This window comes from Struthio camelus, chromosome 2 (assembly GCF_040807025.1).
Source record: "Struthio camelus isolate bStrCam1 chromosome 2, bStrCam1.hap1, whole genome shotgun sequence".
Classification (NCBI taxonomy): domain Eukaryota; kingdom Metazoa; phylum Chordata; class Aves; order Struthioniformes; family Struthionidae; genus Struthio; species Struthio camelus.
In genome coordinates this window covers 24,615,766-24,641,032 of record NC_090943.1, presented here as the reverse complement: position 1 = coordinate 24,641,032, position 25,267 = coordinate 24,615,766, and the positions used below count along the sequence as shown (strand labels likewise).

Genomic DNA, 25,267 nt, shown 5'->3' with positions numbered 1-25,267 from the left:
GAAAGCCAATTGACTCGCTTAGCATCTGTTCTGCAAAATATTTTGTGAACAAAGAGTAAAACTTTTTCACAAAAATGACTCCATGGAGAAGTGTGCGTACACCTAGGAAGGAAAGAGGTCAGAGATAATATACAAAATGGACAGTGGAAGTAGGCTGGAAGTAGTGGAAGTAGTGGAAGTACCACAGAACTTTAAAGTTAGTTGTATGAAATTTCAGCGCCTGACTACTTTCTACTTAGACAGCAGTATCTAGCGGAGGAAATTAATTGCCACAAGGTTTCCATCAGCATGCTTTCTGGAGGGCATGAAGATGGTGGGATTTCAGCTTTCCCCTCATGCCTGTTGTATAATGAGCAATGACAAAGATCTCCTGCAACCTGCAGTGGCACTGTCCCCTTTCCTTTCACAGCTATCACAGAGTCAGATAATTGCCAGAGGTTCCCCACTTGGCCTGCCTGGCATATATCTCCCTCCACAGGAGGAATTGTTGTCATGTTCTGAAATTCTTTTGTTTTGAGATTCTTTTATTTCACTGTAAAATGACTTCAAGAGAATTGTGTCCCAAGTTCAAACTCACTGGCACACTGACACAAATAAAATAAAAAGCTCCTTGCAACAACAATTTGCATTACCTCTTGGCATTCAGAAAACTAAAAACATTTCTTATAAAAATTTGTAAACTATATTTTCTATGATTATTGTTAAACACTGTGAATGTGTCTGATACAGACACATACATTTTGTAAGCATATATTCCCACATTTCTTGGTTTTCTAGATGAAATGGATGCACTAATTAAAATCTGGAAATCACATAAGAATGCATGGCTATTGCCAACAACTGAACTGAGTTTTGCATGTTTCATTCTGTTAAAGCAGCTACAGGTGTCTGAATTTTGTTATATATGGTATCATTTATTTGATTAAACTTACGGCATAGCAGAAAGCTGCAAGTCAGGAATGCACAAGTTGTCCTCTCCACAGTCTACCAGAATGAAAGCCTGTATTGTTGTAAGGAATACACGTTTCAAAGTTCAAATCACTTCATTGGCTTAAATATCACTAGCACTGCCTTAGTGAAATAGTTATTTCTATAAGCTCCTCCCAACATGAGTAGTGTTGGAGACTATTTGAGATTGTAAACTACATCCTTAGCAGAACACAGTAATCTCTCAGGCCCTTTCCCACAGTAACTTGGCTTACACATTCTAGAAGGGAATCAAAACTATGAACGCAAAGTTTTGGAAATGCTTTAAAGACCTGCCTGGTTCTGTATTCATATGCAATTTACATCTTGAATTAATTAAATCCTTGTGTAATTTCTGGGAATTATATGCCGTTTTAAGAAAGATGCTACAAATAGTATTCTTAAATGTTTTCCTGTTCATACACAGAAAACGTTGCGTGCAAAATTCATACCTGTTCTGTAACTGTGCTTTTCTGGTAATAGTTGAGTATTGGCTTTATAACCAAGTCATCTTCAAAACTGGATTCATCCAAGCTATAATTCAAGTTCATATTGATGGGAGATAATTTATCTCTGAATTCTGTTTCATCCTGTGGGTGATAATCACATAATAAAAAACAATACATCGATATAATTATTCCAGTTGAGTATGGAATGGCAACAGATTCAGAATTTCATCTTTACTGAAGGCAAAGGTATGGTTCTTTGACAGGCCTTGGACAATTTCTGACCATATGTAGCGGCGTTAAGAAAGCAGAGAGCCTCGCCAGAACGAAATGCCTCCATAGACAACATCCAGAAGTAGCTGGCTGAGCTGAGTAGACTCAGGATTTTTTCAAAGCATTAGCCTAAAATGAAGCTGTTGTTTAAAAAACACAGACACAACCAACTCTTATCGGCTGCTGCTCTAGAACCGACTCTTATCGGCTACCGCTCTCCTTGTATTTGGAAGGGAGGGAGAGCCTGTGTGGCTTGTTCTATAACCAAGGATTTATATGCATTAGTGAGGGCAAAACTCCACTATCTTTATTGCCTAGATACTCCCTTACAAACTGCTTGAGACTCCTCTATTCCACCTTTCACAGCTTTTCTAGGACCAGCCTTGAAATCTGTTTCAATTGCATGAGGTAATTCCAGCTACAGGTGAATAACCAATGACCATTTCTTTTTCACCAGTGAAGTTTCACAGTTCTAATTTTACACATTTTAAAAAATCTGAATTTTAGGCCAATACTTCTGGTGACAGTCCTTTAAAATATCTGTTGGAACTGAAATGGCATGACATTTAAATGCTTAGTTGATTATCCCACTCTGAATACTATGAGAGACATCAGTCTTGCATTTCTGTAGCAGGAGATGCAGAATTTAACCAGAATTTCCAGAAAAGCATGAAATGAATATGTTTGTATATAGAACTGTATACTCTTCTTCAAAGAAAGCCTTTCTTTTATACTTACACTGACAAAACATGAGCTAAAGATTCACAGGGGAAATCTTGCCCTGTTAGAAGAATAGACTGGACACCCATATCAGGCCTTACCTAACTTGCATTTCTGTAATTTTGGGTTCCCCTGTAAATTGTTCTTACTTTTCAGATGACTGCCATAAGAAAAACTCCTTTTTTATGATTCTTTTCAAATCCCTGGTACTATTGAAATGATGAGATGACAGTCCAAAATATTTTAAACAACTTACTCTGAGATAAACAAGAAAGTCCTGGCAATGGAGCTGTTTCTGTCTTTCCATCACAATGGAGAAGTAATGATATGACTGATGGTAATCAAAGAAGAGGGTCCTCTTAACAGCTCCTTTCTGTTTCAATGAATCTAACTGCAGTTCACCTTTCAGCACTAGAGGATACAAGTAAATCGAATACTAATTTATTTAGCGTGGAAAGAAAAATTAGTAAACAAATCATTATGTATTACAGTTAATTACTCTAACAAAGTCTTCCAAGTAAAACTAATCCACATCTACAAGTGCCTGTCTATTTAGCAGCACACTAGTTTTTGATTCAGAGTATGGAATATGTGTAATTTCCATTAAGTTTTGTAATTTTGTTTACAGAGTATATCTGTACTGTATAGGACTTCCGGTTCTTGCACTTTTTTTTTCAAAAGAGAACAACCCCCATATAGCTGTATATATATATATTCTTGTTTGTGTTTTGACAATGGCTTTAACTAAATAAAAAATCCTTCCAGTGAACAATACAAGCTTTGTGCTTATATCTATTTTAAAACCGTGCTTATACATTTTTTAAACAGTATTTTCTTACCTTAGAAAGATTTCACTTCTATCACCTTTGAATGTGTAAGAAAAAAATACAGTTGAAATTAAGTGGGCCTGAGTAAATTTATATAATTATAAAAATTTTCTTACCTATCTCATCTGAAATACTTTGACCTTCAAAAGTTGCACAGACTCTTACAGTGAAACTATATATTAAAAAAAAAAAAAAAGGTAATTATTAACAGAAGGAGAGCTGACCTGGGAAGCAGCAAATCCCCCAAATCATGACATTCAAGTTTTCCTTTCCTTTTTTGAAACAGATCTTCACAATGATATGTATCTAGGCACCTAATATACCTCCTAACTAAGCTAAAAAGTCTCCTAGGCTCCACTAATAATCAAAGACGAAAGAAAAGCTCTGAGTATCTTGCCAGGGAAGATACAGAAAAGACTGTGTTTTCCTACTGACTGAAGAGGCAGCCTGCACAGACCACCCTGCAAATACTACTGGCAAAGTTGGATTCCTGAAGTTGAACTTCAGCAAACCATCTTTGTACGAAGCTGTCTGCATAAGTCCTTTCTGGTTCGTCATGGCCAAAAAAGAAAAATCTCCCAAGCTGTTTTCCAGCAAATCAAAACACAGAGGATGATTTCCCTCGACATTATCAGAAGACTTCCATGATTTCAAAAGGGTAGAAATCATTGTAAACATATCAATTGAATTGTTTCATTTTTGTTGCATGAGACTGATGAAAAATGTATTGCATTTAATTTGCTAAGTTTTGCAGAAGATGGCAGTTACATGAACTAAATAAAAGGACAGAGAAACTAGTTATTTATGTTTGTTATTTAATACATTAATGCAATGCACTATAGGCTAATAAGTTTACTTTTCATCTGCCTGTTCATAGCCTTCAGCAACCTTTCTTGGGCCTAGCAATATTCGCATCACAATGATAACAGTATTGTACAAACTCCACCTCAGTCACGATTAGTTATTTCTCATAATAAGAAGTTTTTATTTCCACTTTTCTATGAGCCAGGCAATAGATTGCCATTTATACTCAGTATCTACCAGAAGAAACCTTCTATAGTTTTATTAACTGATACCTCCAAATAAGGGTTACTAAAGAGATTTATTTATAAAATATAAAAATTGTAAATGCTTATAGAAAGGTTTCACTTTGTAAAGAGTTCATGCAAGTTATATAAATATTTAACTGAATCATAGTTTTAAAAAGCTTTCAGAAACTACTTTGGATGGCCAGGGAAACTGTTATAATGATACTGATACTATTAGCAGGCGTATTTCCCTGCTAACTGACAACACAAGAAAGCCATGACTGGAAACGTGCTCTTATGTTCGACATTTGTTCTCACATACAATTGGGCTTCGTTCTTCACACCACTATTCCCAAAGATGTCCTGCGCATAATAACAAAATCGTTCAGGTGAGTAAAGATTTAGGACGTCCTACAACTTGTAGAAGTCCCTGGTTACCAGTCATTCTTCCAGAATATTTTCATGGGCTCAGAAAATATTTTGTTTTGTATATGGAAGACTCAGCTAAACATGGATAGTAGGTCTGCGCTGGGAGATGAGAAATCCACAGATCTTATAATAACAACAGCTTGGGTTAAATAAAAATATTTCTGAAATAGCCATTGCTCTTAAATCTCCTCACTGCTGTTACCCAGTATGCTAACTTACCCATGCAGTGGATTCAAAACCCGTAATATCATCTCTGAAATAAGCTGTAACCATATTATAATTGTGTATTCGCTTCCTCTGACAAATGTAATGAAAATGTGCCACATCTGGGATTCATACAGCTCTCATGACCTTATTCAACATCTTCCTCTTGGGCAAACAATTTGCTGTACATTATTAAACTATACTTAACCATAGCCATGAAACATACTAGGAGTGTTGATACACATTTCATGGAGAAATTGCAAATTCAGCCAGATTTCCACTTCTTTAGAATTATAATTTAACAGATGAAGAACTGGTCATTTGCTAATACACAAGGACATGAACAGCAAGAATGAGAAAAGCTTATTAGTTGCAAAAATGCAATCTAGATATCAGGCTTCAAAGGCCATTCTGACATGTTATAACACAAGACTCTTATTTCCTCAAATGTAACTTCATGAACGGCCATCATGTACTAAACTCAGTGATCTCTCTTTTGAGATCTCACATAATTTTTGCACTCATATTTAAAACATGATTCATGTTAAAATCCAGCTTGAAATACACTGATCTGTTGTAATCAGAAAGATGTTACTTGCTAAACAGCACAATTTTAGTGTATGTTTAATCTGCAAAGAGTTGCAGTGGTTGGAAACACTAGTTTAACTTGCTGTAATGAATCCAATAATTCATCACACACATTTGATAACTGAAGCTGTATATTTAACTGGTCCTGTAAGAGCCAAGGCTCAATCCCTCCACCCCAGGCAAGAAGGGAATGGCAATGCAAATGAGTAAAACTTTGCAGTTTGTTAGTCTCTTGGCCTCTGGCTATATCAGAGGCAAGATTATGGGTCAGGCAGAATTTAGCCACACATTTGTGATTTTAAGGATATTCAGGGCAGAAACAGTTCTAACAAGATCACAAAGTTTGACCAGAAATGCAGCCAAACTGGAAATGCTCATCACTTTGATAAGGAGATGCTGTGGAGATTCTGAGGGATGCTTTAGCTTTACAAAAAAGAAAAGATGAGGAAAAGATAGGTCACAAAAAAAAGGACACGAGTGTAGAAGTTTATGAAATTTAAAATCTGATTTATAGGCATAGTAAAAAAATGTAGTGGTTGAATTTCAAGCTTACTTGCAGGAACTATCAACACATAATTAACCTTTATCTTTCAGATAATTCCATTAAAAATGTTTTTTTCATATTTTCTTAGATTGTTTCAAAGTTGCAGAATTTGTTCCAAATTTGCTAGTTTGGGGAACTCAAGAAATATCTGTGTTTTAACATAACAGAGAAAGAAACATATATACTTCTAGGAGTTCAGGACATTTCTTTTAAGACTCACTATAAAAATGACTTCTGTGCTTCAGGTTTCCAATTTATATTATGGCTCAAACAATATTTTCCTAATACTTGAAAATGTACAATAATCAACATTATTCATACTTTACACTTCATGAAACTTTTCTGGTAGGAGCTTTCCTTTCATCCTGATTTTGTAATGTCAGTCAGTAGACATTTTATACAAGTTGCACAGCTGCCTAAGAGATAGAGAAATCTATCCCATGGGACTGAGGAATTCTTTGCTTGTTGGAGTTTCCCTGCTAATTGTTTTCATATGTACAATACAAGCTTATATCAACTAAGGAGAAAAATTACAGCATGGAAAATAGCAGCTGCTCTTCAGTCATTTTGGAAGCCCAAGATAAATATTTCATACTATGATCTAAATCCTTAGGGAGGAATATTTTAGAACAAATCAGACAGAAAATAAATTAGGTTCCTACTAAAGCTCTTCTAGAACCAAACAGTTTCTAGCTTATTCTAACACAAAAATGAAAAGTAATAAAAAAAATACACGTTAAAAGAATATAATTCACTTTTTATCCTCTTTTTAAACAATATCTTAAAGCAGGAATGTTTTTTAACAGAAGTGTGCTTATGTATTTCTCCAGTGTAGAAAAACACCCTTTTTCGTCCCCTAAACTGCCAGTAAACATTATGATTTTGAATTCCATTACAAAATAAATTATTCTTAAAAATTCTAAAAAACTGAAGTTCTGAAAAAAACATCATTTGGATCAATGAAACTGCTTGAGCCCAATCTGGATATTTTAAAATATGTATTGCATAAAATATTAAAACAGAAGGTGCTTGAAACAAAAAATAAGGATGTTCTAAGGTTTTTAAACACCGGTTTTTAGTTCCTCCTTATAAAATCATTTTTGTGGAAGATGATATGTTTCTGTTAAATGTTTTGCTTTTAGAAAATTGGTGTTTTCCAATAGAAACAAATCAATGGAAAATTGTCAACCAACCAGCTCCATTTTCCTGTCTCCATGTTCTGGTAGAAGGTTGTTTGCCTAGACTAGCTCATGGGACACTGAATATATATGGATTAATTCAGGATGAACTTTGAAATAATATTCACTAAAACCATTTTAATTAAATAGAAATGTTCTGAGACTGCGTATTTCTACCAAAAGCATTCTCTATTACTCTGTAGATGGGCAACTATTTACAGAGGAAGTAGAAATGAGGAATGCAATATTAAAAAATGAGCAGTCAGGTAAAGAGTAAAATAAAAGGGCAAAACTGAAAGTCTCCTGGCAACCCTCTCCCAAATTTTGTTAATCAATCAGCAGGTGCAGGAACTTCCTGAGTCCCATATTGCATCAATTGCATCTTATAGTCTATGTATTTAGTGGTTTAATGACATGACAGTTGAGTTCCTTTATGACTCTCAGATGAATTTCTTCTAGTCATGATGATTTTTTATTGTTCATATTTATCAGTTTGTTCTCAAACCTCTTTTTCTGACTTTTTCCTTTTGAGATGATTTCTCAGACTCATAATCTCCCATAAAGAATACCTTCACTGTGGGGAAACCCTCTGACCACCTCTGGTTTAAAGGCAGTGCAATAACTGTGCAGTTGCTGTATCTCCTGGAGTTCTCCGTTACACCTCGCTAATCTTTTCATGCATCCCACATTCTGGTAGACATTCTGGCTCTGATACGTTTAAATAAAATGATATGAATAGTTTGTATGTCTTAGAAATCTGTTCTTCTCAGACTTACTGGTATTTTACATTCAGCCTGCAAGCATTTATGCTCTGTTTTGTTTTTAACTTCCTCATTTGTAGTGACTTCCATTTGTTAAATAGTATCTTACATATTTCTAATAATCTCTTTTATCAGTTGTTCTTGGGGTCCTTGCTAAGTAACTTTTTTAATGTGGTAGAGGTGATTTTATGTGGTATTATATGTTTTTAAATAGCTTCCAAATGTTCTACAAGCATTTTGTCCTTTTTAGCTGATTTTAAATTGTTTTAATTAGCTTCAAATTTTTGATTGTACTTTCTTTTCAAAGTTAAATATTACTGTGGTGGAGAGTTTCTCTTTTAAGGATGTATGCGATATTGTTCTATAGGACACTTTAAAAAAGCTTTACTCTGACCAATGAGAGCCAGGTACAACATCCTGTGAACTGCTCTCTGGATGGGTAGCAGGAAAAGGTGATACATCTTCTCTCTTCCATGAAGGACTGAGATCTCTCTGCTGAACAGAAAGTGGTGGAACCATCTGCTCTTAGTATCGCTTTTAGTGACATTTTCCCCAAAAGATGTGTGTTTTGACACATCTATGTTTCTGTGTTTTGTTTGTCTTAGCTCTTTTACGATTTAGACATCTGAATACTTCACGTGAATTTGCCACTTGATCCTATGAGATGCTGAGCATCCTCATATGCAGATGAAGACAATGGTACTCAGCGTACCACAGGACCAAACTTTCAGCTACTTCATTTTGAGGAGTTGTGAGGTAGTGGAAGGTATCAAAAAGAATTCTGTTCTATATAATTTCTTTTGTTGGACTCATAGCATGTTAGAATACTTGGAGGTTCAACAAAAAAGCTGCAAAAGAAGTTAGGAATAGGAAGTTATTTGAGAAAGATGACAATGTTTTTGTCTAATCACGAACTTACCAGGCCACCAAAAGCTGAGAGCCAGGGAGCTGACAAGTTTTATTGTCTGGATTCACAATCATGGGGTTCAGAATCAGTAGCGCATTCACTGTCACAACAGGCCTGGCTCTGAGGGACAGAAATAAGGTTCACTAGGTACAGCAGGATCACATTAGTAGCTAAGTTGCAGCAGAGAAAACACATACAATAGATGGCCGCAGAGAAGCTGGAAATGTAGAGTTACTTGGGAGAAAATACTTTAACTGCTGCTCCTACCCAAAAGGATACTTTTTTATCAGAAATTATGATCCATCCTACTCTGATATTTTGAAACTTCTTCACAAAAATCACAGGATAACAGCAGACAGCATCAATGGAACAGTATCCTGCACTTAAGTAAGTGTGCTCTGGAGCTCAGGCACACCAGACACATCCCATTACATTGGATTTTCACAAGTGGGCAGAGCCTGACTTTTGGGAATTATAGCAGTTCCTGAGTAATTATTTTACAAACTGTCAGATTCTTCTTTTTTCCATGAACAGTGACATTTTCAGATTTGTTACCTCTGTTTAAGATTCTTCAAAAGATGAAGATAATTTTGTTAAAATAGAATTTGGTCTGGAACATCCTGAACCACTAATAGGGTAAACCATATCTGACAGCTTTTGAGCCAACTGACTTTGTAAACTAGGAACAACTATCACATAAAATTCCATTGGGCATGTGAATACCAATGTGAAACATCCCTATCAATAACAACGTGTTATTAAGTAAAGAGCTATAACTGAGAGCAGATTAAAAGAGAAAGGAAAACAAGATAGGGTCTAAATTCTGTTTTTTAGCACAATCATACTATTTTACAGTAACTTACATAATTCTTGCAAAACTGGCTTATCGCAAAGTTATTTATTTTCCTCATAGTTTAATCAACAGTTGATCTTGTATGATTACGTTTATTTATCATTCCAACAAGACTGGAAAATAAAATTACTTTCTTCATTTTTGTACAACAAGGAAAAAAATTTTTCTAGAAAATTTCACTTAATAAAACTCTGCTTCTCCAGTATGACAAGTTGCACATTTGATGATACACTCTGGCCAGGAAATGGAAAGGCTGAGGGCCTCTTGCTATTCACTTACTTAAATTAAATAAAGCACATCTTTTATTGCTATCTAAAATACATGGGATCTAGTTCTCTAATGTTTCACATCCTGGGCAGTCATTAATGCCGCTGCAAAGTGATTCATTTGCAAAGTATTTGCATGTTTCTTCCATAGGGCAGTAGGAAAATCGGGTCTACCCACTGTATCTACAGAACTAGCTAAAATGAGCTACCGTTCCTGTTTTACCTAATTCTTACGTTTTGACAAATGTTCAGTTGGGAATTAGAACACGCCTTCTCTCAGATAGGTACTGTTGGGAATACAGACAATGAGGAGATAGCAATCAGAAAATATGAGTACAATGTTGAAGCAATGGTGAATATTTAGTTGAAAATTTACATGTTTGCATGGCTGGACTAATAGGGCAGCAGCGGCAGCAGCAGATTTTAGTTTATGCATTTGATAGTCATAATTTATATCACTAATCAAACTGTGCATTTAGTGAAAACTGCAGTAGTCAGCAACAACTATGGAGATTTACTTAACAGGATCTCATAGTTTTGCTAAACTGAAGCTAGAAGTAGCAATCTTTGTTTCTAATAGTTCCCACCTCAATGTAAACGAGCTCCAAAAAATCAATCCCTTGAAAAATCTAAAATTCTTACTAGTACCATTGCCCCTAGAAAGAAATGAATTTTCAGTATTGTGCTTTTTGAATTTTTCTCTTATGTGCTGCGGTGAGATCTTTTTGGTTATACAGGAATGGCGGGCTTGCTTTAAAGACAGAAAAGGTGCCCTTTTCCCTTCTTGTCTAATTTAAAATTCACTGAGACTCCTACTTTCCAAAAAAAGTTTCTTGAGCTAAGAATAAGCATGGAAGGTTTCATTAAAAATGGGAAGCTCTGAGCATGTGAAAAAAACAAACTAATAAAGCAACAGCATTTGTTGTTTAAAATATGCTTATTTATTATCCATAATTACCATCTTTTACACATTGCACCAGAGTAACACAGATATGTGAAATTAGTTTTATTTGTAGATCTTCCACTGAAGCTGTGAAATATAAATTCCATTATATTTGCCACATACCTGTAAACAACTGCTTTTCCAGCTCCAAATGCACCTACAATTAAATCTGGAAAAACAAAACAGCTTCAGAAGAACTATAAGTATCCTCTTGCACATTTTTCTCCAGTCTAAATTACATCATTTATATTCAAAACGTAGTAACATAAAACAAATGTGCTAACTCATAGTTTCCAAGTGATTATTTAACAGCATATCTGAAAGAAAACATTTCACATTGCCAGAGACTGGGCCACAGATGCCTTGGTTATATCCAGTCAGTGCCAATCTATTTAACATAGGGTCACCCATGCCACAATCTCACTTCTCTCCAGCTTGAATTAGAAGGAAACAAGCATGCCATTAACCTCCATGTATTTTATTCCAAACCATTACTTGCCCATCGCAGAAATGGATGCAACCCCACTTTGCAGGCACTCTCATACAGTTCACACTGAAAGCTGACGAGGTTCCTTCCTGACAGTATAAATCCCATCCAGCTTCATGTTTTAAGTAAGTCATTTGTTCACTAATTTAAGCATTACCGTTGTGTGTACATAAATACAACGTATAGGTCTAAAGATGGTTAATTTCATAGCTTCTAATGTTTTCAGCATTGTAGCAGGATGTGTTAAGGTTTACAAATGGTATCAATCTAAGGGCATGTTCTTGCCCACAAGTCATCACCTGGATGACAAACGGCGTCATCAGTATGAGCGCTATACTGGCCTGGGACACGTCTTTGTTATTAGACATAGGCCTGGGTTGGACTCCTGTAGGCCCCCAAATTTTCTCTCTCTGTCTGTAGTCCCCATACAGGGCTCCCTGGTAAGATCCAAAATAGCTTGCTGGACCACTGAGGCCTGCTGGAGCCAAGCAGTGGGAAAAAAGGATCAGCTTTTCTTCTGCCTGCCTTCTCTAGCTGGAGCACAGTCTGAGAAAGGGATAGGACTTTGTTCCTATTTGACGCCCCTAGCAAAAGGTCCAGCTGGGCACCTCTTCCCCTCCACTCTTCTTATGATATGATTTGATTTATAAATGGGGAATTCAGGAGACTTGAGTCTTAAAACAGACCTTGCAGTGGCACAGATCAGTGAGCTAAACTGATCTAAATGAGTTCATTAAACCAGAACTCAAGGTTTTAAACAAACCCTTATTTGGTATTTCCATAGTCTGGTTTGCTTAAGAGGCACTGAAGTCATTAGGCATAACGCTTTAGTGCTAATTAGCTTGGTGGATTAGGGCCAGGTCTGGTAGTGTTTTCCAGTGCTCTGTCTACCTTTCAGATGGCTAGGATTTAACAAGTTTAAACATGGACAGTTTATGGGTCTGATCCTCTTTTTGTACAACATTTACATTTCCTCCTTCCACTGGCCTTACAGAAATATGCTTCAGTGTTAGGAACACTTTAAATGGCAGAAGAAAATGACTGTTGTTTCTATTTCCTTTTTGGGACATTTAGGAGTCCTTTTCATTAATGGCTTTTGAAAAAAACTTGCTTATAGTACCAAAATCCAAAGATATTTTCCTCTTGAAATAAACAACTATGGTAAGACATAACCATCACCATAAAGGCTATGCAATGCACATGACAAAACCTTCCCTGGCAGCTCCCTGATAGCAGCATGCACAATAACCCCAAAAGATTTAATATTCTATTTCTCAAAAATAAAATGGAAAGAGAAGCACTGTGTTATAAACAGATAGTGAAAGACAATATGGAAGGATTTCCACCAGATCTGTCCTTCCTGGCTGGAGGTTTGTTACGAATTCTGCAGCACACCAACTCAGGACATGTTCTGTTTTATACTGGGACTAGATAAACCAAAAGGATTCAGTACAGGGCTAGGCTGTGGTGGAGACAAAATAGGCAGATATCCACATCTTATCCAGACCCCAGATTTGGTTTGATTTCATAACCTGATCTTTCAGTAAAAAATAAAGCACTCCAGCCCTTCAAGGGCACAAGGCAGAGCCTGAACACCCAACTTGAGGAAGCTTGATAATATGTAGCTTGTTTGAATTTGAAGCTAAAAAGGATGACTCTGTGAGACGCAGTTAGTCTCTCTAGTGCAAATGAGCTCTTAATTTGAATATATAGAGCTCTGCGGAGTTATATCCCCACTGTTTTGGCAGCCACACTCTAAAATTAAAGGGGAGAGCCTTCTGTACATCTGTTCAAGAGTTAAATGATGGCTTCTTTGGGACAGAACCCAGCCTGTTTGAAAACATAGGGTAATGGGTCTAGGGGAGCAGTGATAAACCCTCACCACAAAAAGATTGCTTTGCACGAGCAGTTTTCCTTTCTGCACTGCCACCTCAGCCAGGCCTGGAGACACAGCAAAAAGGCTGAGGACATTCAATCAGGGCAACGTCACACAGAACCTACGTGAGTGAATAGTGGCAGCGGGGACTGCTTTCATCCTGCTCTGGTCTGGAAGCTGTTACTTGATCCTTGACATGTCCTGCTTTAAACCATGCTTACTCTTGAGCTAAAGAGCTTGTGAAATTATTAAGTAGAAAAAGAGGACTCAATAACAAATATGCAGAAAATAAAGCATACTTATACCCAGTGGTGATACATAAATTCTAAAATAAGGACGAAGTCATTATATGCTCAGACAGAATATTCTCTGGAAGATCCATTAGGGTTATGCTCCGCTTTTACTTGTTCTGTTGCAGAGCAGTAGTTTTATTCTTCTTTCTTTCATTGTCCTGTGGTGTCTAAATCCTATACCCATCATTAGAAAAATCTATTTTTGACAGAGATGGAAATCCATGAGATTTGAATTCACATCAAATCAGAGTCATTTATAAGCAGAAGTTCTGAATTTATTGTGTGTTCTGCAGAGGAAAAGCTATTAATTGTTTCCATGAAAAAATGCATGAGATGTCTGAATTATCTGGTTTGGCAACTTTTCCCCTCCTAAAAATAGAGAGAAGTTGTCTTTATTCATTGCTTATTATTGCTACACATGCAATATCACTGATACAAGGGTCACTGGCTGAAAAATAACAGTTTGACAAGGAATTTGGAATTCCAAGGCAAAAGAGGCAGCTTAACTAACTGTAACCCTTCCAAACAGCCTGAAGAAAATCTTTTGCATACAAGAACCTCTGACTGCACATTTGCATTTGTCAGGGTTTATTTTCAAGCCCCGATTAAAACTGTGCATATCTAAAGACAGACAGAAAAAGAGAGAAGTTTCTGAATCACAAAATCTTCTCCACTTTTCTTCTCATATTTCATGTTTTCAGGAGGATGAGGGACCTTCTTTTCACAGACTCGAGCAAATGACCACGCTGTCCATGCCATCGCATTGAGACAATCCTCTAGCAGCTCCTGCCCTTCAGAGAAGCGGAGGGCTGCAAGGGGGGGCCAGTGGCAGCAGGCTGGCAGCAGCAGGTTGGTTGTGCCTCATTACTGTGGATTGAGCGAGCTGTGAGGCTCACAATCACGCTATGCAATAAGTAAGGAAACAGGCACCAAGTGGCCTTGAAGGAATTTTCAACTTGCATCTCAACATAGCTTGAGGGTTGTGTGCATGGAAAAACCTCCAAGGGAAGTTTCTAAAATCCCAGCTGGGGGAGTTAATAGAGCTTAATCATGAGACAAGTATCTTTGGTATGTACTTAACTGAACTCAAGGGGCACTGTGCAAGTGAAACAATCCTCTACTTATTTCTGCGATTAGGCACACTGGGCTTTGTAAGCTGGTATCTACCTGCACCCTCCTCCCTGTGGCTGCGGCAGACCTGAAAGGCTGCGTGCTAAAGGGCAGAAACTTGCCATGATGCTGAAGGCATGAGCTTCCAACCTGCTGGAGGAAGTAGGTAGATGGACAAATTTCGGGAAGAAGTCAGGATAACTGGGGTCACACAGGCCTTTCTCCAGTCTCACCAAGAGATATTCATTTATTAACCTGAGCAACAAAATCTTTCAGTCCCTGGTATTTTTACAGAACATCTCCCTCCCCTGTGGAAGATGCAGCCACCAAGGAGTCTGAGGACCGGCCTGCAGCAGGGAGGATAGGTAGCTCACTTGGCACACCCTGTTTGAATGGAGTTTTTTCAGCAGCCCCAGGTGAAATGGCTGAGGCATCGTGTCTCATCTCCATGGGGGACAGTGTCCACAATCAACACCCAACAAAGAACTACGTAATTGGCACAAACTTCACATGCAAGAAACCCAAAAATGAAACAATAGATGTCTGAGTGACCACCCCCACCGCCACTCTATCTATCAGGATACAGGCATGAAAATGTTCACTTTAGGGCCTCAGAATGATTTGCTGACAGCTTTAAACACCACTTTTTGCAGTCTGTCAGTTTAGTGGCATGGTATAAATAGTGACTGGAAAACAATTAGAATCCTATATGAGTACAGGCACTGATGGAAACTTCATAAAAGAGAGAATGAGAAAACTGAATAACTGGAAACCCTGCCAAAAATCTTTGTGGGCCTTTTTCCTTCTTATTTCCCTCAGCTGATCTGGTGCCAAGAAGCTCCATGACTGGATTTCTTTTTCTGTCTTCTGCTGGTTTCAGTGAGCTCTAAATTCCCAAATCCCAGCTGGAAAGGTCTGGTCTAGAATAAAAGTTCCTTTAAAGGCCCATTATTATAGCCTTGACCATAATAAAGGACACAGGATTATCCAGTTCAGCCAACATTATTCAAAAATTTGAGTTGAAATCTACAGATAACCACCATAATTACTTTTTTCTAAATCTACCATTCACAACTTCCTTGATTCTTCTCCATTTTTCAACAATTCTGGTAGCAAGTCAGTTATAACAACAACTAAGGCTAATCCATTTCAGTGTTCCCCTTTTTCTGCATGAACTCCTTTCCCAATACAATGTTGTTACTCACTCCATTATACTACAAACAAATTCAAAGGGGGCAGTTAATGTTCTATCACTTCAGTGAATCCCTACTTATTGGGATTAATTTCTTTATTCTTCTACTCCACAGGGCACACTATTGTGAATTGTATTAAATATCTCAAACAATTTTAGAAAAGCTTATCTGTAAATTAAACAGATAACACTAATTCGCCATAAAATGAACATATTTGCAGGAGATTCTTGGCTTGTCACTTTATTTTTGATTGACTATTCATGTGAAAACATACTTAGCTGGTAGAAATGCTTCAGCCTTGCTGCATTTCGTGGCAGAACCTATGCTCTTGTTCTGGCTCCCACACATGACAGTCCTCCCTCATTAGAGCAGATACAGCTTTTCACTGATTTAATCTTTTTTGTCTTCCGTAAATCTCCTGTACCAACTTCGTAATTTAATCATCATTAGATTATCATTCTGTGATATTGTTGGCCTACTGCTCTCAAAAAATTATGAATGCTGAAGAACACTTGCCTTTCAGAAACTTCAGGGTTTTCCTCCTGCTGTTTGAGTTAATGTACCTAGCAGATGGAGCTGTTAAATACTCCTATTTTAATAAGATTACATTGGATTACTGAAGTTTAGAGGACTTGTCACAGTTTCCTTCTTAAAATGTATCTAGAGCCATTTGTTTATATTACCTACATGTTACTCTTAAGATAATAACCGAGCCCAGAATAAGGAGTCCCAAAGATGCCTTTATCCATCTCCCTGTACTGACAAAGGCTTGACTAAAAGAGTAACCAAAAGAATAAGCCAATAAAGCTGGGTCCACTAAAACTGGGTTACATTGAAGATGAACTTTCAGCAGCACTGACTCCAGGGGACTCTCTAAGTTAATAGGGAAGACTTATACAAGTGTCTAAGCAAGCAAGGAGCAGAAACAATACTGCATAATTTATTTGAGCAATTAACTAATTAGCTAATCAACAGACTTGGAATACTGAATTCACCCAGCATACTGCTCAGAATCTACCCATGCTGTTAAAAGAAACTGGTTAAATAACTCTGGCTGACAAAGTCTTTGAAGAAACCACACTTTGCTAGAGGATATGCCACAAGAAGAAAGCAAGCTTAATGAGTTGAGCAAGTTATTCATTATAAACTATTTGCTCAGCTATGATCAGCCACCAAGTGACTGAACATATGCTGAAATGTGAGGGTGGAAACTGTACAGCCTCCAAATATATAAGCCCTGCACTGATAGATGAACCAGCTGGAAGTACAGCACCATCACCTACATAATCATAGATCCAAAGCACGGTGGGGGACCAGCCCTGAACAGATGCTCAGAAGCAAAAAAGAAAAAAGTTTCTTTCCCGTTACACGCATTTATGGATTTTATTCCTGTCACAATTGAATGACATCATTAAAAAAAAGATAAATAAAACCATAAATAAAATAAACAACATTTCAAAATGCAAACCTAAGGTGAGACCTATCTGCTCCTGTCAAGGTCTCTTGACAACACAAACAAGGGTCTGTCAGGGGTCACAAACAAAGCCCCAGATTTAGCTAGAGGGCAGTGGACGCTGCATCAAAAACTATTCTCAGGCTGCTCATATGTTTCAGCACAGAGGACAGCCAGGAAAGCTCTGGTGAGGCACATACTGCAGAAGACCCTAGGCAAACCTTGAGCAGCTGCAGTTACAGAGACTGCCAGGGCTATATGAACTCCCAGGACGATGGGCCCCTCTGGGGCAGTCTCAGGCGCAGCACAACGCTGCTTTGCCATGCCCTTACCCTAGCTACACCACTGGAAAGTGCAGCACAGAATTTATGCGAACTGCCACTGTATTTGCACAAAAAACAATGAAAAAAAAGCAAACTTCCCTATCTTTCATCCTTATTCGCTCCATTCACTGCTACCCCCTTTCTATCTTAATCCCGTTCGTTTTTTTTACATTGCTCTCAATCCAGAGTAACTGCACGAAGTCAATATTTACTTGATATACGGCTGCATAAGTGAGGTTGGATCCTTTTCTTCTTATATTACCTCCTAGAACACAATTTGCCAAAAAAATGCAAAATTAAGATATTTCAAACAAACAATCCACCTCCTGAACTTACGTTTTGGTCTCTTGTCCTAGAAGTACAGCATTAAGCCTCAGACCACTTTCTCTATATCTTTTTGTTTTGTTTACTTTTTCAGGTTTGTTTCATAAGATGCAAGAGCACAAGATGCGAAAAGAATACAGAAATTTCAGTCACCAAAGAAAATCTGCATAAATAAAGCAATAGAAAAATAGAAACAAATACTCTAGCTATCATATTAATTACTGTAATAGCTGAGCAATGCACAGGTAAAGTTTGGTCAGGTTCTGCCTAACTCTTACATGACTACCGAGCAAGGAATAACCCTATCTCTTTGTTGCCACCACCACTACTGTTTGCCATTGCAATTCTTCTGCTAAGTGAGGCACAACACTGTTGGAGCTGGAGATGAAAAGTAACACTGGTGACAGAGGACAAGTTGCACGTCTTTAGTGACACGGCTGTCGGGATGATCAGTGTAGTGTTCTGCCTCTGATGCTTCCCAGGGCTGACAGTTTTTCACTGCTTTCAAAGCAGACTGAGCCTGCAGAACAGAGTAGTGTATTATCACCCAGATCTGTGTTGATAAAGGAGTAATTCTGGGCACATGTCATTTGGAGTGTTTGTGAATACAATACAGTTTACACAAGTCCTTCCCTGGAAAACTGTGGAGATGTACATCAATGGTTGTGCTTAATAATACAACATCTTCCTCGTTGAAACGTTAGACAAATCTTTGTATTTTAGACTGTGCAAATTAGCACTCTCCCAAATTAGTACTCTACCAGAAGGGTTTTTTCAGGTCATGGTGAGCTGTGCTGCGCCACATGGCCCCAAGGCCAAACCACAGTTCCCGGTTTATCTTATTTGCTTGCAAAAACATAATCACTGATATCAATGAAAAAGATTTGGCATTACTATTTTGTCAAGTGCAAATTTCAGTTTTCTCTTCTGTGGGGAAGATTCAGGTTTGTTGATGTTAGTTGAGGTGCTAACATGATTCAACGGTTGAATCTCTATTGGAGGCAATGCTTCAGCCAGACACAAGATAAACTTAAACTTTAAACACTGCCACCAGTTGCTCTTTCTTTAAAAATACATGCCCTGCTGCAGCATGATTGGAGTGACATTTGCCTCTGCATAAGGAATAGTAAGTAAGTTAGGGTTCCTTCCAAGGATTCCTAAGACGTGCGGCTGAGGGAGGGAATATGACAGAGATCTGTAAAATAAAAGTGGCCTGGAGAAGATGTATCAGGAAGTATTGTTTAGTGTAAGAACTAGGGCATATTCAATGAAATTATATAAAGTGAAAAGTTCAAGACTTGAATGAAATGCAGTGAGAAGAATTATTTATTCACAAAACATGTAGCTAGGCTGTGGAGCCCCTTGCCACATGTTTTTGTGGGAATTTTCTGTGGTAATTTTGTGTCAGGATTTTAGGGAGGTTCAAAAACTAATTGGCCAAATTAATGGAAGAAAAGTCTACCAAGGTCTATTAAATTTAAAATATCCCCTGTGACTCAGGCACACCTTGCTCTTCCGGATGGTTAGGGATAGGTGAATATTCTAGGAAATACCACAACAACTGTACTCTTCCTTGGATGTCCATCAGCCATGGTTGGAGACAGGCTGTGGTGCTAAACAGATCTTTGATCTTACCAGTATGTCTGTATTATGTTCTTCCCTGGCAACTCCACTATGCTGCAGTTAAATGTGTCCCTGACAGTTTTTCTCCCATACTAGTTATGTAACCTCCCTCACTTCAGCTCTGTTTACCCAGGAGGGACAAGCGGGTCTTCATCTGCCTTTCAAGATAAGACCAGGAAGCAGGAGCTGATCTCTCTCCCTTTGCTGGCCAGGAGTTGCAGACAGAGGAAGAAGGAAAAGCCACCCCTCCACCCCAGGAAAACTGGGGGATTTGAACAGCACTGAGCTTCAGGCAGCATTTGTCTGCTCCCTGTTTCCTTTTCTCTTCCTGAGCTTGTATTGGCATTTGGATGAAGAGAGAAAGATACCACTTCCTGTATCAAATGAGATGGGCTGTTCTTCTCCAGGAGACATAGGTAAATTCCAGCCTGACTCAAACCCCTAACCAAGATAGGCCTGGATAGGATAACCTTTCTCCCATGGCAGAAAAATTTGACTGTGGCTCACCCTCACTTTTTAGGAACTGACTTGTAACTCAGTCATCTGCTGCACTAAGAGCACTGGTTCCTGGGCTCAGCAAAGAAAGACTACGGCAAAGTGTGTTTACACCTACAGCCAGCCATTACAGCTAGCTCTTATCACCCATTTTCCAGGGACCTGAAATTCTGAGGGTGATTAGTCAACATAATTTTTTTCTGTATTCATAAAACAGTTGATTTTATAATACATTTTCTTATACTTATATTTACTTCTTAAAATGTTATAATTTTCATAATACACACATTAAAAAGCTTAACTGAAAAATCCTGAGATTTTTCCTAATCTTTCACAACCCTCTTTGAACTACAGTCATCACCAGCAGTTTGGGAAGCAAGGAATTACAGAGAGCAGTTTCCGAGACCTTCTAGTCAGCAAATACCTGTCAGCTGACATCTAAAATAAAACTTCCTTCCTATCCCTTCCTAGTTCTGCCCTTCCTTTCCCCTTTGTACAAGGGCTGCCCTTTGGGATTTCTATCAGGAGGTGGAGAAGAAAAGCTTTTTGACACAAGAAGGATTACTTGACTGCCTAGTGTGTTTGCCCTGGACATTTCCCCATATTCTTTCCTTTCTTTCCTTCTTTTTCCCATAGGAAGGTATTCTATTGTTGTGCTAACACTGTGCCAAGGTTGCACTATTTTTACAGCTTTATTTTGGTGCTTCAGGTCTTTGTGGATTAAAGAAGAGGTGGCTGATTAACAGCAAGACTTTTTGTTCTGCCATTTGCTGACAGGTTCTCACCAGTGCTCCAGACTGCTCATCCATGTAATTCAACCGAGGGACTGAGGGAAAAGCTGTTATGATAAATGCTGTTACTGCTTTAAAATAAATCAGTCAGATAATTAAAACCAAAGCAAACCCCTTCTAGCACACAGTAAGCTGATATCACAGTGTGAAATTCTTCAAGTAGGATGCAAAGTGGAGCCAACGATGACAAGCAGGATAAATCGAGTAAATCTTTTAACTGAACTGACTATAGCAGTCAGTGCACATTTAGAGAGCTCCAGGTGTGTCACTCAAAATCTTCATTAATAAGCTTAAAAGATGTTCCATAAAAAGTATTTTTATATATTATTTAGACTCTTACTCTTCATCCTTCCCAATGTGACTCAAAGATGATCTGAAAGGATCTCTCCTTTGCCTCTTTCTATCTTTCAATCTTAGAAATGTCAGGAATGTAACATCCTGTTTTCTTTGGGTTTGCTGGGGGCCTTGTGGGTACTTTAGGGAATGTTTAAATGGTGAAACTATAATAAAGTGCCCCTTTGTCAAAAAGAACCTCATTAGTCATGGACAACAGAAAGAACTATTAATAGCACCATCAACAACATGCAAACAAAAAGTCAAAAAAATCACAGCAGTGTTTAAAAGTTCTTTCTTTTCTTGACTACTAAAGGTCCTCTCACCTCAGTCTTGTGGCTGCCTCAGTTTATTACTCTGCAGTCAGCTTTTCTATTTGGTACAACCTTAATTTCCGCTGCAAACACCCCTCCACAGAAACTTTCCTCCTAACTTTTAAAAAGAAACTTCTCCCAAGTTCTCTACAATCCATCACAAAAAGACAAAAGAGATCACACTTTTCGTCCTTTTGAAACTCATTACTTTCATTTTTGAAACAATACAACTTTCAAGATCACCAACCTTGAAACAAACCAAGCTAACAAAAGTAATTTCATACTGAGTTATGAAATATAGACTGTTAGCACTCTGCTGAGGATCAGCCTTTCACAATAACAAAATATGAAGTTCTATTGCACACCCTTGTTAGGCTTCTGAATTCTGACAAAGAGAAACAGATCATATTTGCTTCTAGAGGACAGAGAGTAAATACGATCACATGTAAAAGATCAGCAACATTCAGACGGTTTATGATGCTAGGAACATTCCTCTTAACAAACAAACAAACAAAACCCTCCTCCACAGCAAAACTCACAAGAAATCTTACAAACTTGATAAATTTGAATGGATTTCAGGTAAATTAATAAGGAAGAATCAAAGCCAACCTGAAAAGTAAAAGTCCATATAGCAGAATGAAAACAAAAAAGCATGGAAAGGCACACATGAAATCTCTGCTTTTAAGCAATGTCTTCGTGTTCTCTGTGCTTTTTTTGTAATGAGCTCAAAACCATTAAGAACTTGTATATAGCCCAGTGTGTCTTCTGAAAGGAAAGTTTTAAGAAAACAACTTAGCAACAAAACGAAGTCAATCTCTTCTTCTACAACACAACATGTTTTTAATTAAGAAGGAATGTCAGGATGAAGGAGACATTACAAGTTCAATAAGCTGAGAGCATTCAATTTTCGAAAGCGGGGGGAAAGGGTTAAGCTTTTTATTGCAAACTTCACATGTTTTATGTTAATATAACTATTTAAGACCTTTCTTGCACTTCTGATCATGTCTTTTCACAGGAAAGGGAGTATTTGTTTTGTCTGATTTTAACTTTCAGGAAAGCAAGCTAGAACTGTCCAAAAACATGTCTATTCTTTATATTGACCTCTTCCTCCCAAAAGGAGAGGTACAGGCATGATGCATTTTCCAGAGAATTGAAGTATGGAATTCCCTTTCTTACGGAAAAATCTTACCTGGGTAATCATTCTTGTCTACATCTGAGTCTCCTCTTAGAGTGAAGCCAAATCCCGAAGGCATGGACTGTGAGGCCCAGGCTCCATTGAGAACCTGGGAAGGGTTAGTATTTAACCCATCACTGAATCCATTGTAAATGAGCACTTTACCTCTTCTGTCTTCTCCTGCAAATGGTGCACCAATAGCAATGTCTGTGGCATAATAAAGGTATAAAAAAAAAATTGACACAGTTAAAATAAAGCAAGAAGTTCCTGCAGGAAAACAGGCATAAATGGCTTCTGCTATATATATCCCATAACTATGACTTTCTGTACTTCTTAAAGGTTTCTAGTTTTAAGCCAAATACACGAAAATATTAGTAGTCTCTTTTGTACGTCAAACTTTCATGATAAAGGCTCACAAATATCCAATCTACAATGGATTCCTCTGCCATACTTCCAGGGAATTTAATGAATCTTAATAAACTAACACTTAATGAATGGCCGCTCCTACTTCTATCTATTTAAATAGACACAAATTTTCCCTGATTTCAACAGGGATAACACCTATTAGAGAAAATTCATTTTGCTCAGACAAAAAATAGAGGGGAAAAATACTTTCAAACATCCAGTGCTTCAGTATGCAAAAGTGAACAATGGAATACAATGTTTTCATCTATATCAAGCAAACACTAGGAAATGGGAATAGGAGAAATGGGAATAGGGGAAACGGGAATACTACCGAGTCATGCATTCAACAGGAGGCCTTAGGCATTATGCAACCGTGCACTGCAATACCTACAAACAAGGTGCCGTACCCAAGAAGTGACATTTACAGTGCTCATTTCAGGGCCTACACATGGAGGTGGGGAGAATCACGTCCAGACTGAGATTCAACAGCCGTGCTAGCTGAGCTAGCCAATTGGAAACATTAAAGGAGGATATGTATCTACAGCTCTAACTTCTATGTTCTCGTCCAGCTGAAGCTGGGCATCTTTATTTTACTTGATTTCAGAACTTGGAATTCCTGCCTTCACTCAGGCACTGAAGCTCAGTGAGATGAGGCTGGCATCAGCATTCAAGAAGTAGAAGACCTTGGCTCTAGATGCTTCTCAGCCTGCTCTATAATAGTGAAGGAAAAAAGCAGAAATGTCTTCTCCCTTCCTTACCAGAATGCCAAAGAGCCGGGAGACCAATCTTCCCTGCCCAGAGAAGATGAGGGCATCCACTCTTGCTCACAGGTGGGAAACAAGAACTCTCCACTGTGGGGAGAGTGGGACCCCACAGTGGGATTCCGGGACAACCCAGGGAGGCTACTCTCAGCAGCCACAAACCATTGGCTCCTTTCCACAGGATGGGATTCAGATTTTTGTGCACCCTGGACCCAATATAGTCCTGTGGCTCCTCAGATGATTTATCCCAGCATAGGAGCCATAAACTGGCCACTTTGCCCTAGAGTCTAACGGCTACAGCACTGTGAAAAAGAGCCCTCAAGCTAAGGCGGAGCTACGTCCATCAGTTTCTCCTCAGTGAGCAAGGTATCTTTAAGGTTGCTACGCAAAATAACTCCTCCAGGAAAAACGCCTTGGCATTTTAGATGCAGAGATGCCTGATTTGCAGATCCCTACATCTCGGAAATAGGAAGTCAGGAAATGCATGCCGGAAAGACCGGGGTGCTACTGGAGCCTAACTCTAGGTGCTCGAGGCATTCAGGCTACCTCAGATCATTATGCAAGTTAGATAGTTCTGTTGGACTGCTTTCCTGAACTTAGGCTCCTGAATTCTTCCTAAATTGCCGTTTACTTATGGGAATGCTTTGTTAAATATGTGCCACAGGCATTCGAAAAAGATCCCATTATGCACCATTTAGCCATTCTTAATTTAAATGTTACACATATAAATATATTACAATATTCTATATAGATTACCATTATATCCATCCTGATTGAGATCTCCAAGGTGTGTGATCGCACTGCCAAATCTCCCAAACACTTCAGTGCCTGTCAGAATTTGTGCATCCCGGAAGAGGAAAGCACTTTCTTGAAGATATAGATAAACTTGCCCAACTTCTTTAGGCTTGCTCTCAAATTCTCTTTCCATAAAGAGAGGGGCCCCAACTAAGATATCATCTAAACTGCAACAGTCAAATAAAAAACAGTGTTACTGAGTGCAATCAACACATAGTTCATGCATTTGTAAAACAGGAAGCAGAAAACTGATCATAGAATCATAAAGCAGGTAAAGCTGGAAGGCACCTCTGGAGATCTAGTCCAATTCCTCTGCTTTAAACAGGGTCAACTACAGCAGGCTGCCCAGGACCATGTCCAGTCGGGTTTTGAATATCTCCAAGCATGGAGACTCCACAACCACTCTGGGCAATCTGTTCCAGTGTTCGATCACCCTCACAATAAAAAAGTTTTTTCTTACGCTTAAATAGAATTCCTTGTATTTCAATAGATGCCCACAAAATACACGGAAATGCTATACTTTGCAGTTAATGATCCAGGGGTCAGCAATTTAACTTAGAGATGATCTGTTACTGGAACAAATT

General features: G+C 38.2%; 1 protein-coding gene across 1 annotated transcript in view; it reads right to left on the bottom strand.

The window, feature by feature from the left end:
- ITGA8 (integrin subunit alpha 8) overlaps positions 1-25,267 on the bottom strand; it is a 110,911-nt gene that overhangs the window by 55,652 nt on the left and 29,992 nt on the right. The window contains exons 12-19 of the mRNA XM_068934689.1: positions 24,645-24,850; positions 22,738-22,929; positions 11,057-11,102; positions 8,884-8,991; positions 3,349-3,404; positions 2,662-2,816; positions 1,419-1,556; positions 933-1,000 (exon numbers count right to left, since the gene is read on the bottom strand). Coding sequence (XP_068790790.1) covers positions 933-1,000; positions 1,419-1,556; positions 2,662-2,816; positions 3,349-3,404; positions 8,884-8,991; positions 11,057-11,102; positions 22,738-22,929; positions 24,645-24,850 — 969 coding nt within the window. The remainder of the gene's footprint in view (positions 1-932; positions 1,001-1,418; positions 1,557-2,661; positions 2,817-3,348; positions 3,405-8,883; positions 8,992-11,056; positions 11,103-22,737; positions 22,930-24,644; positions 24,851-25,267) is intronic.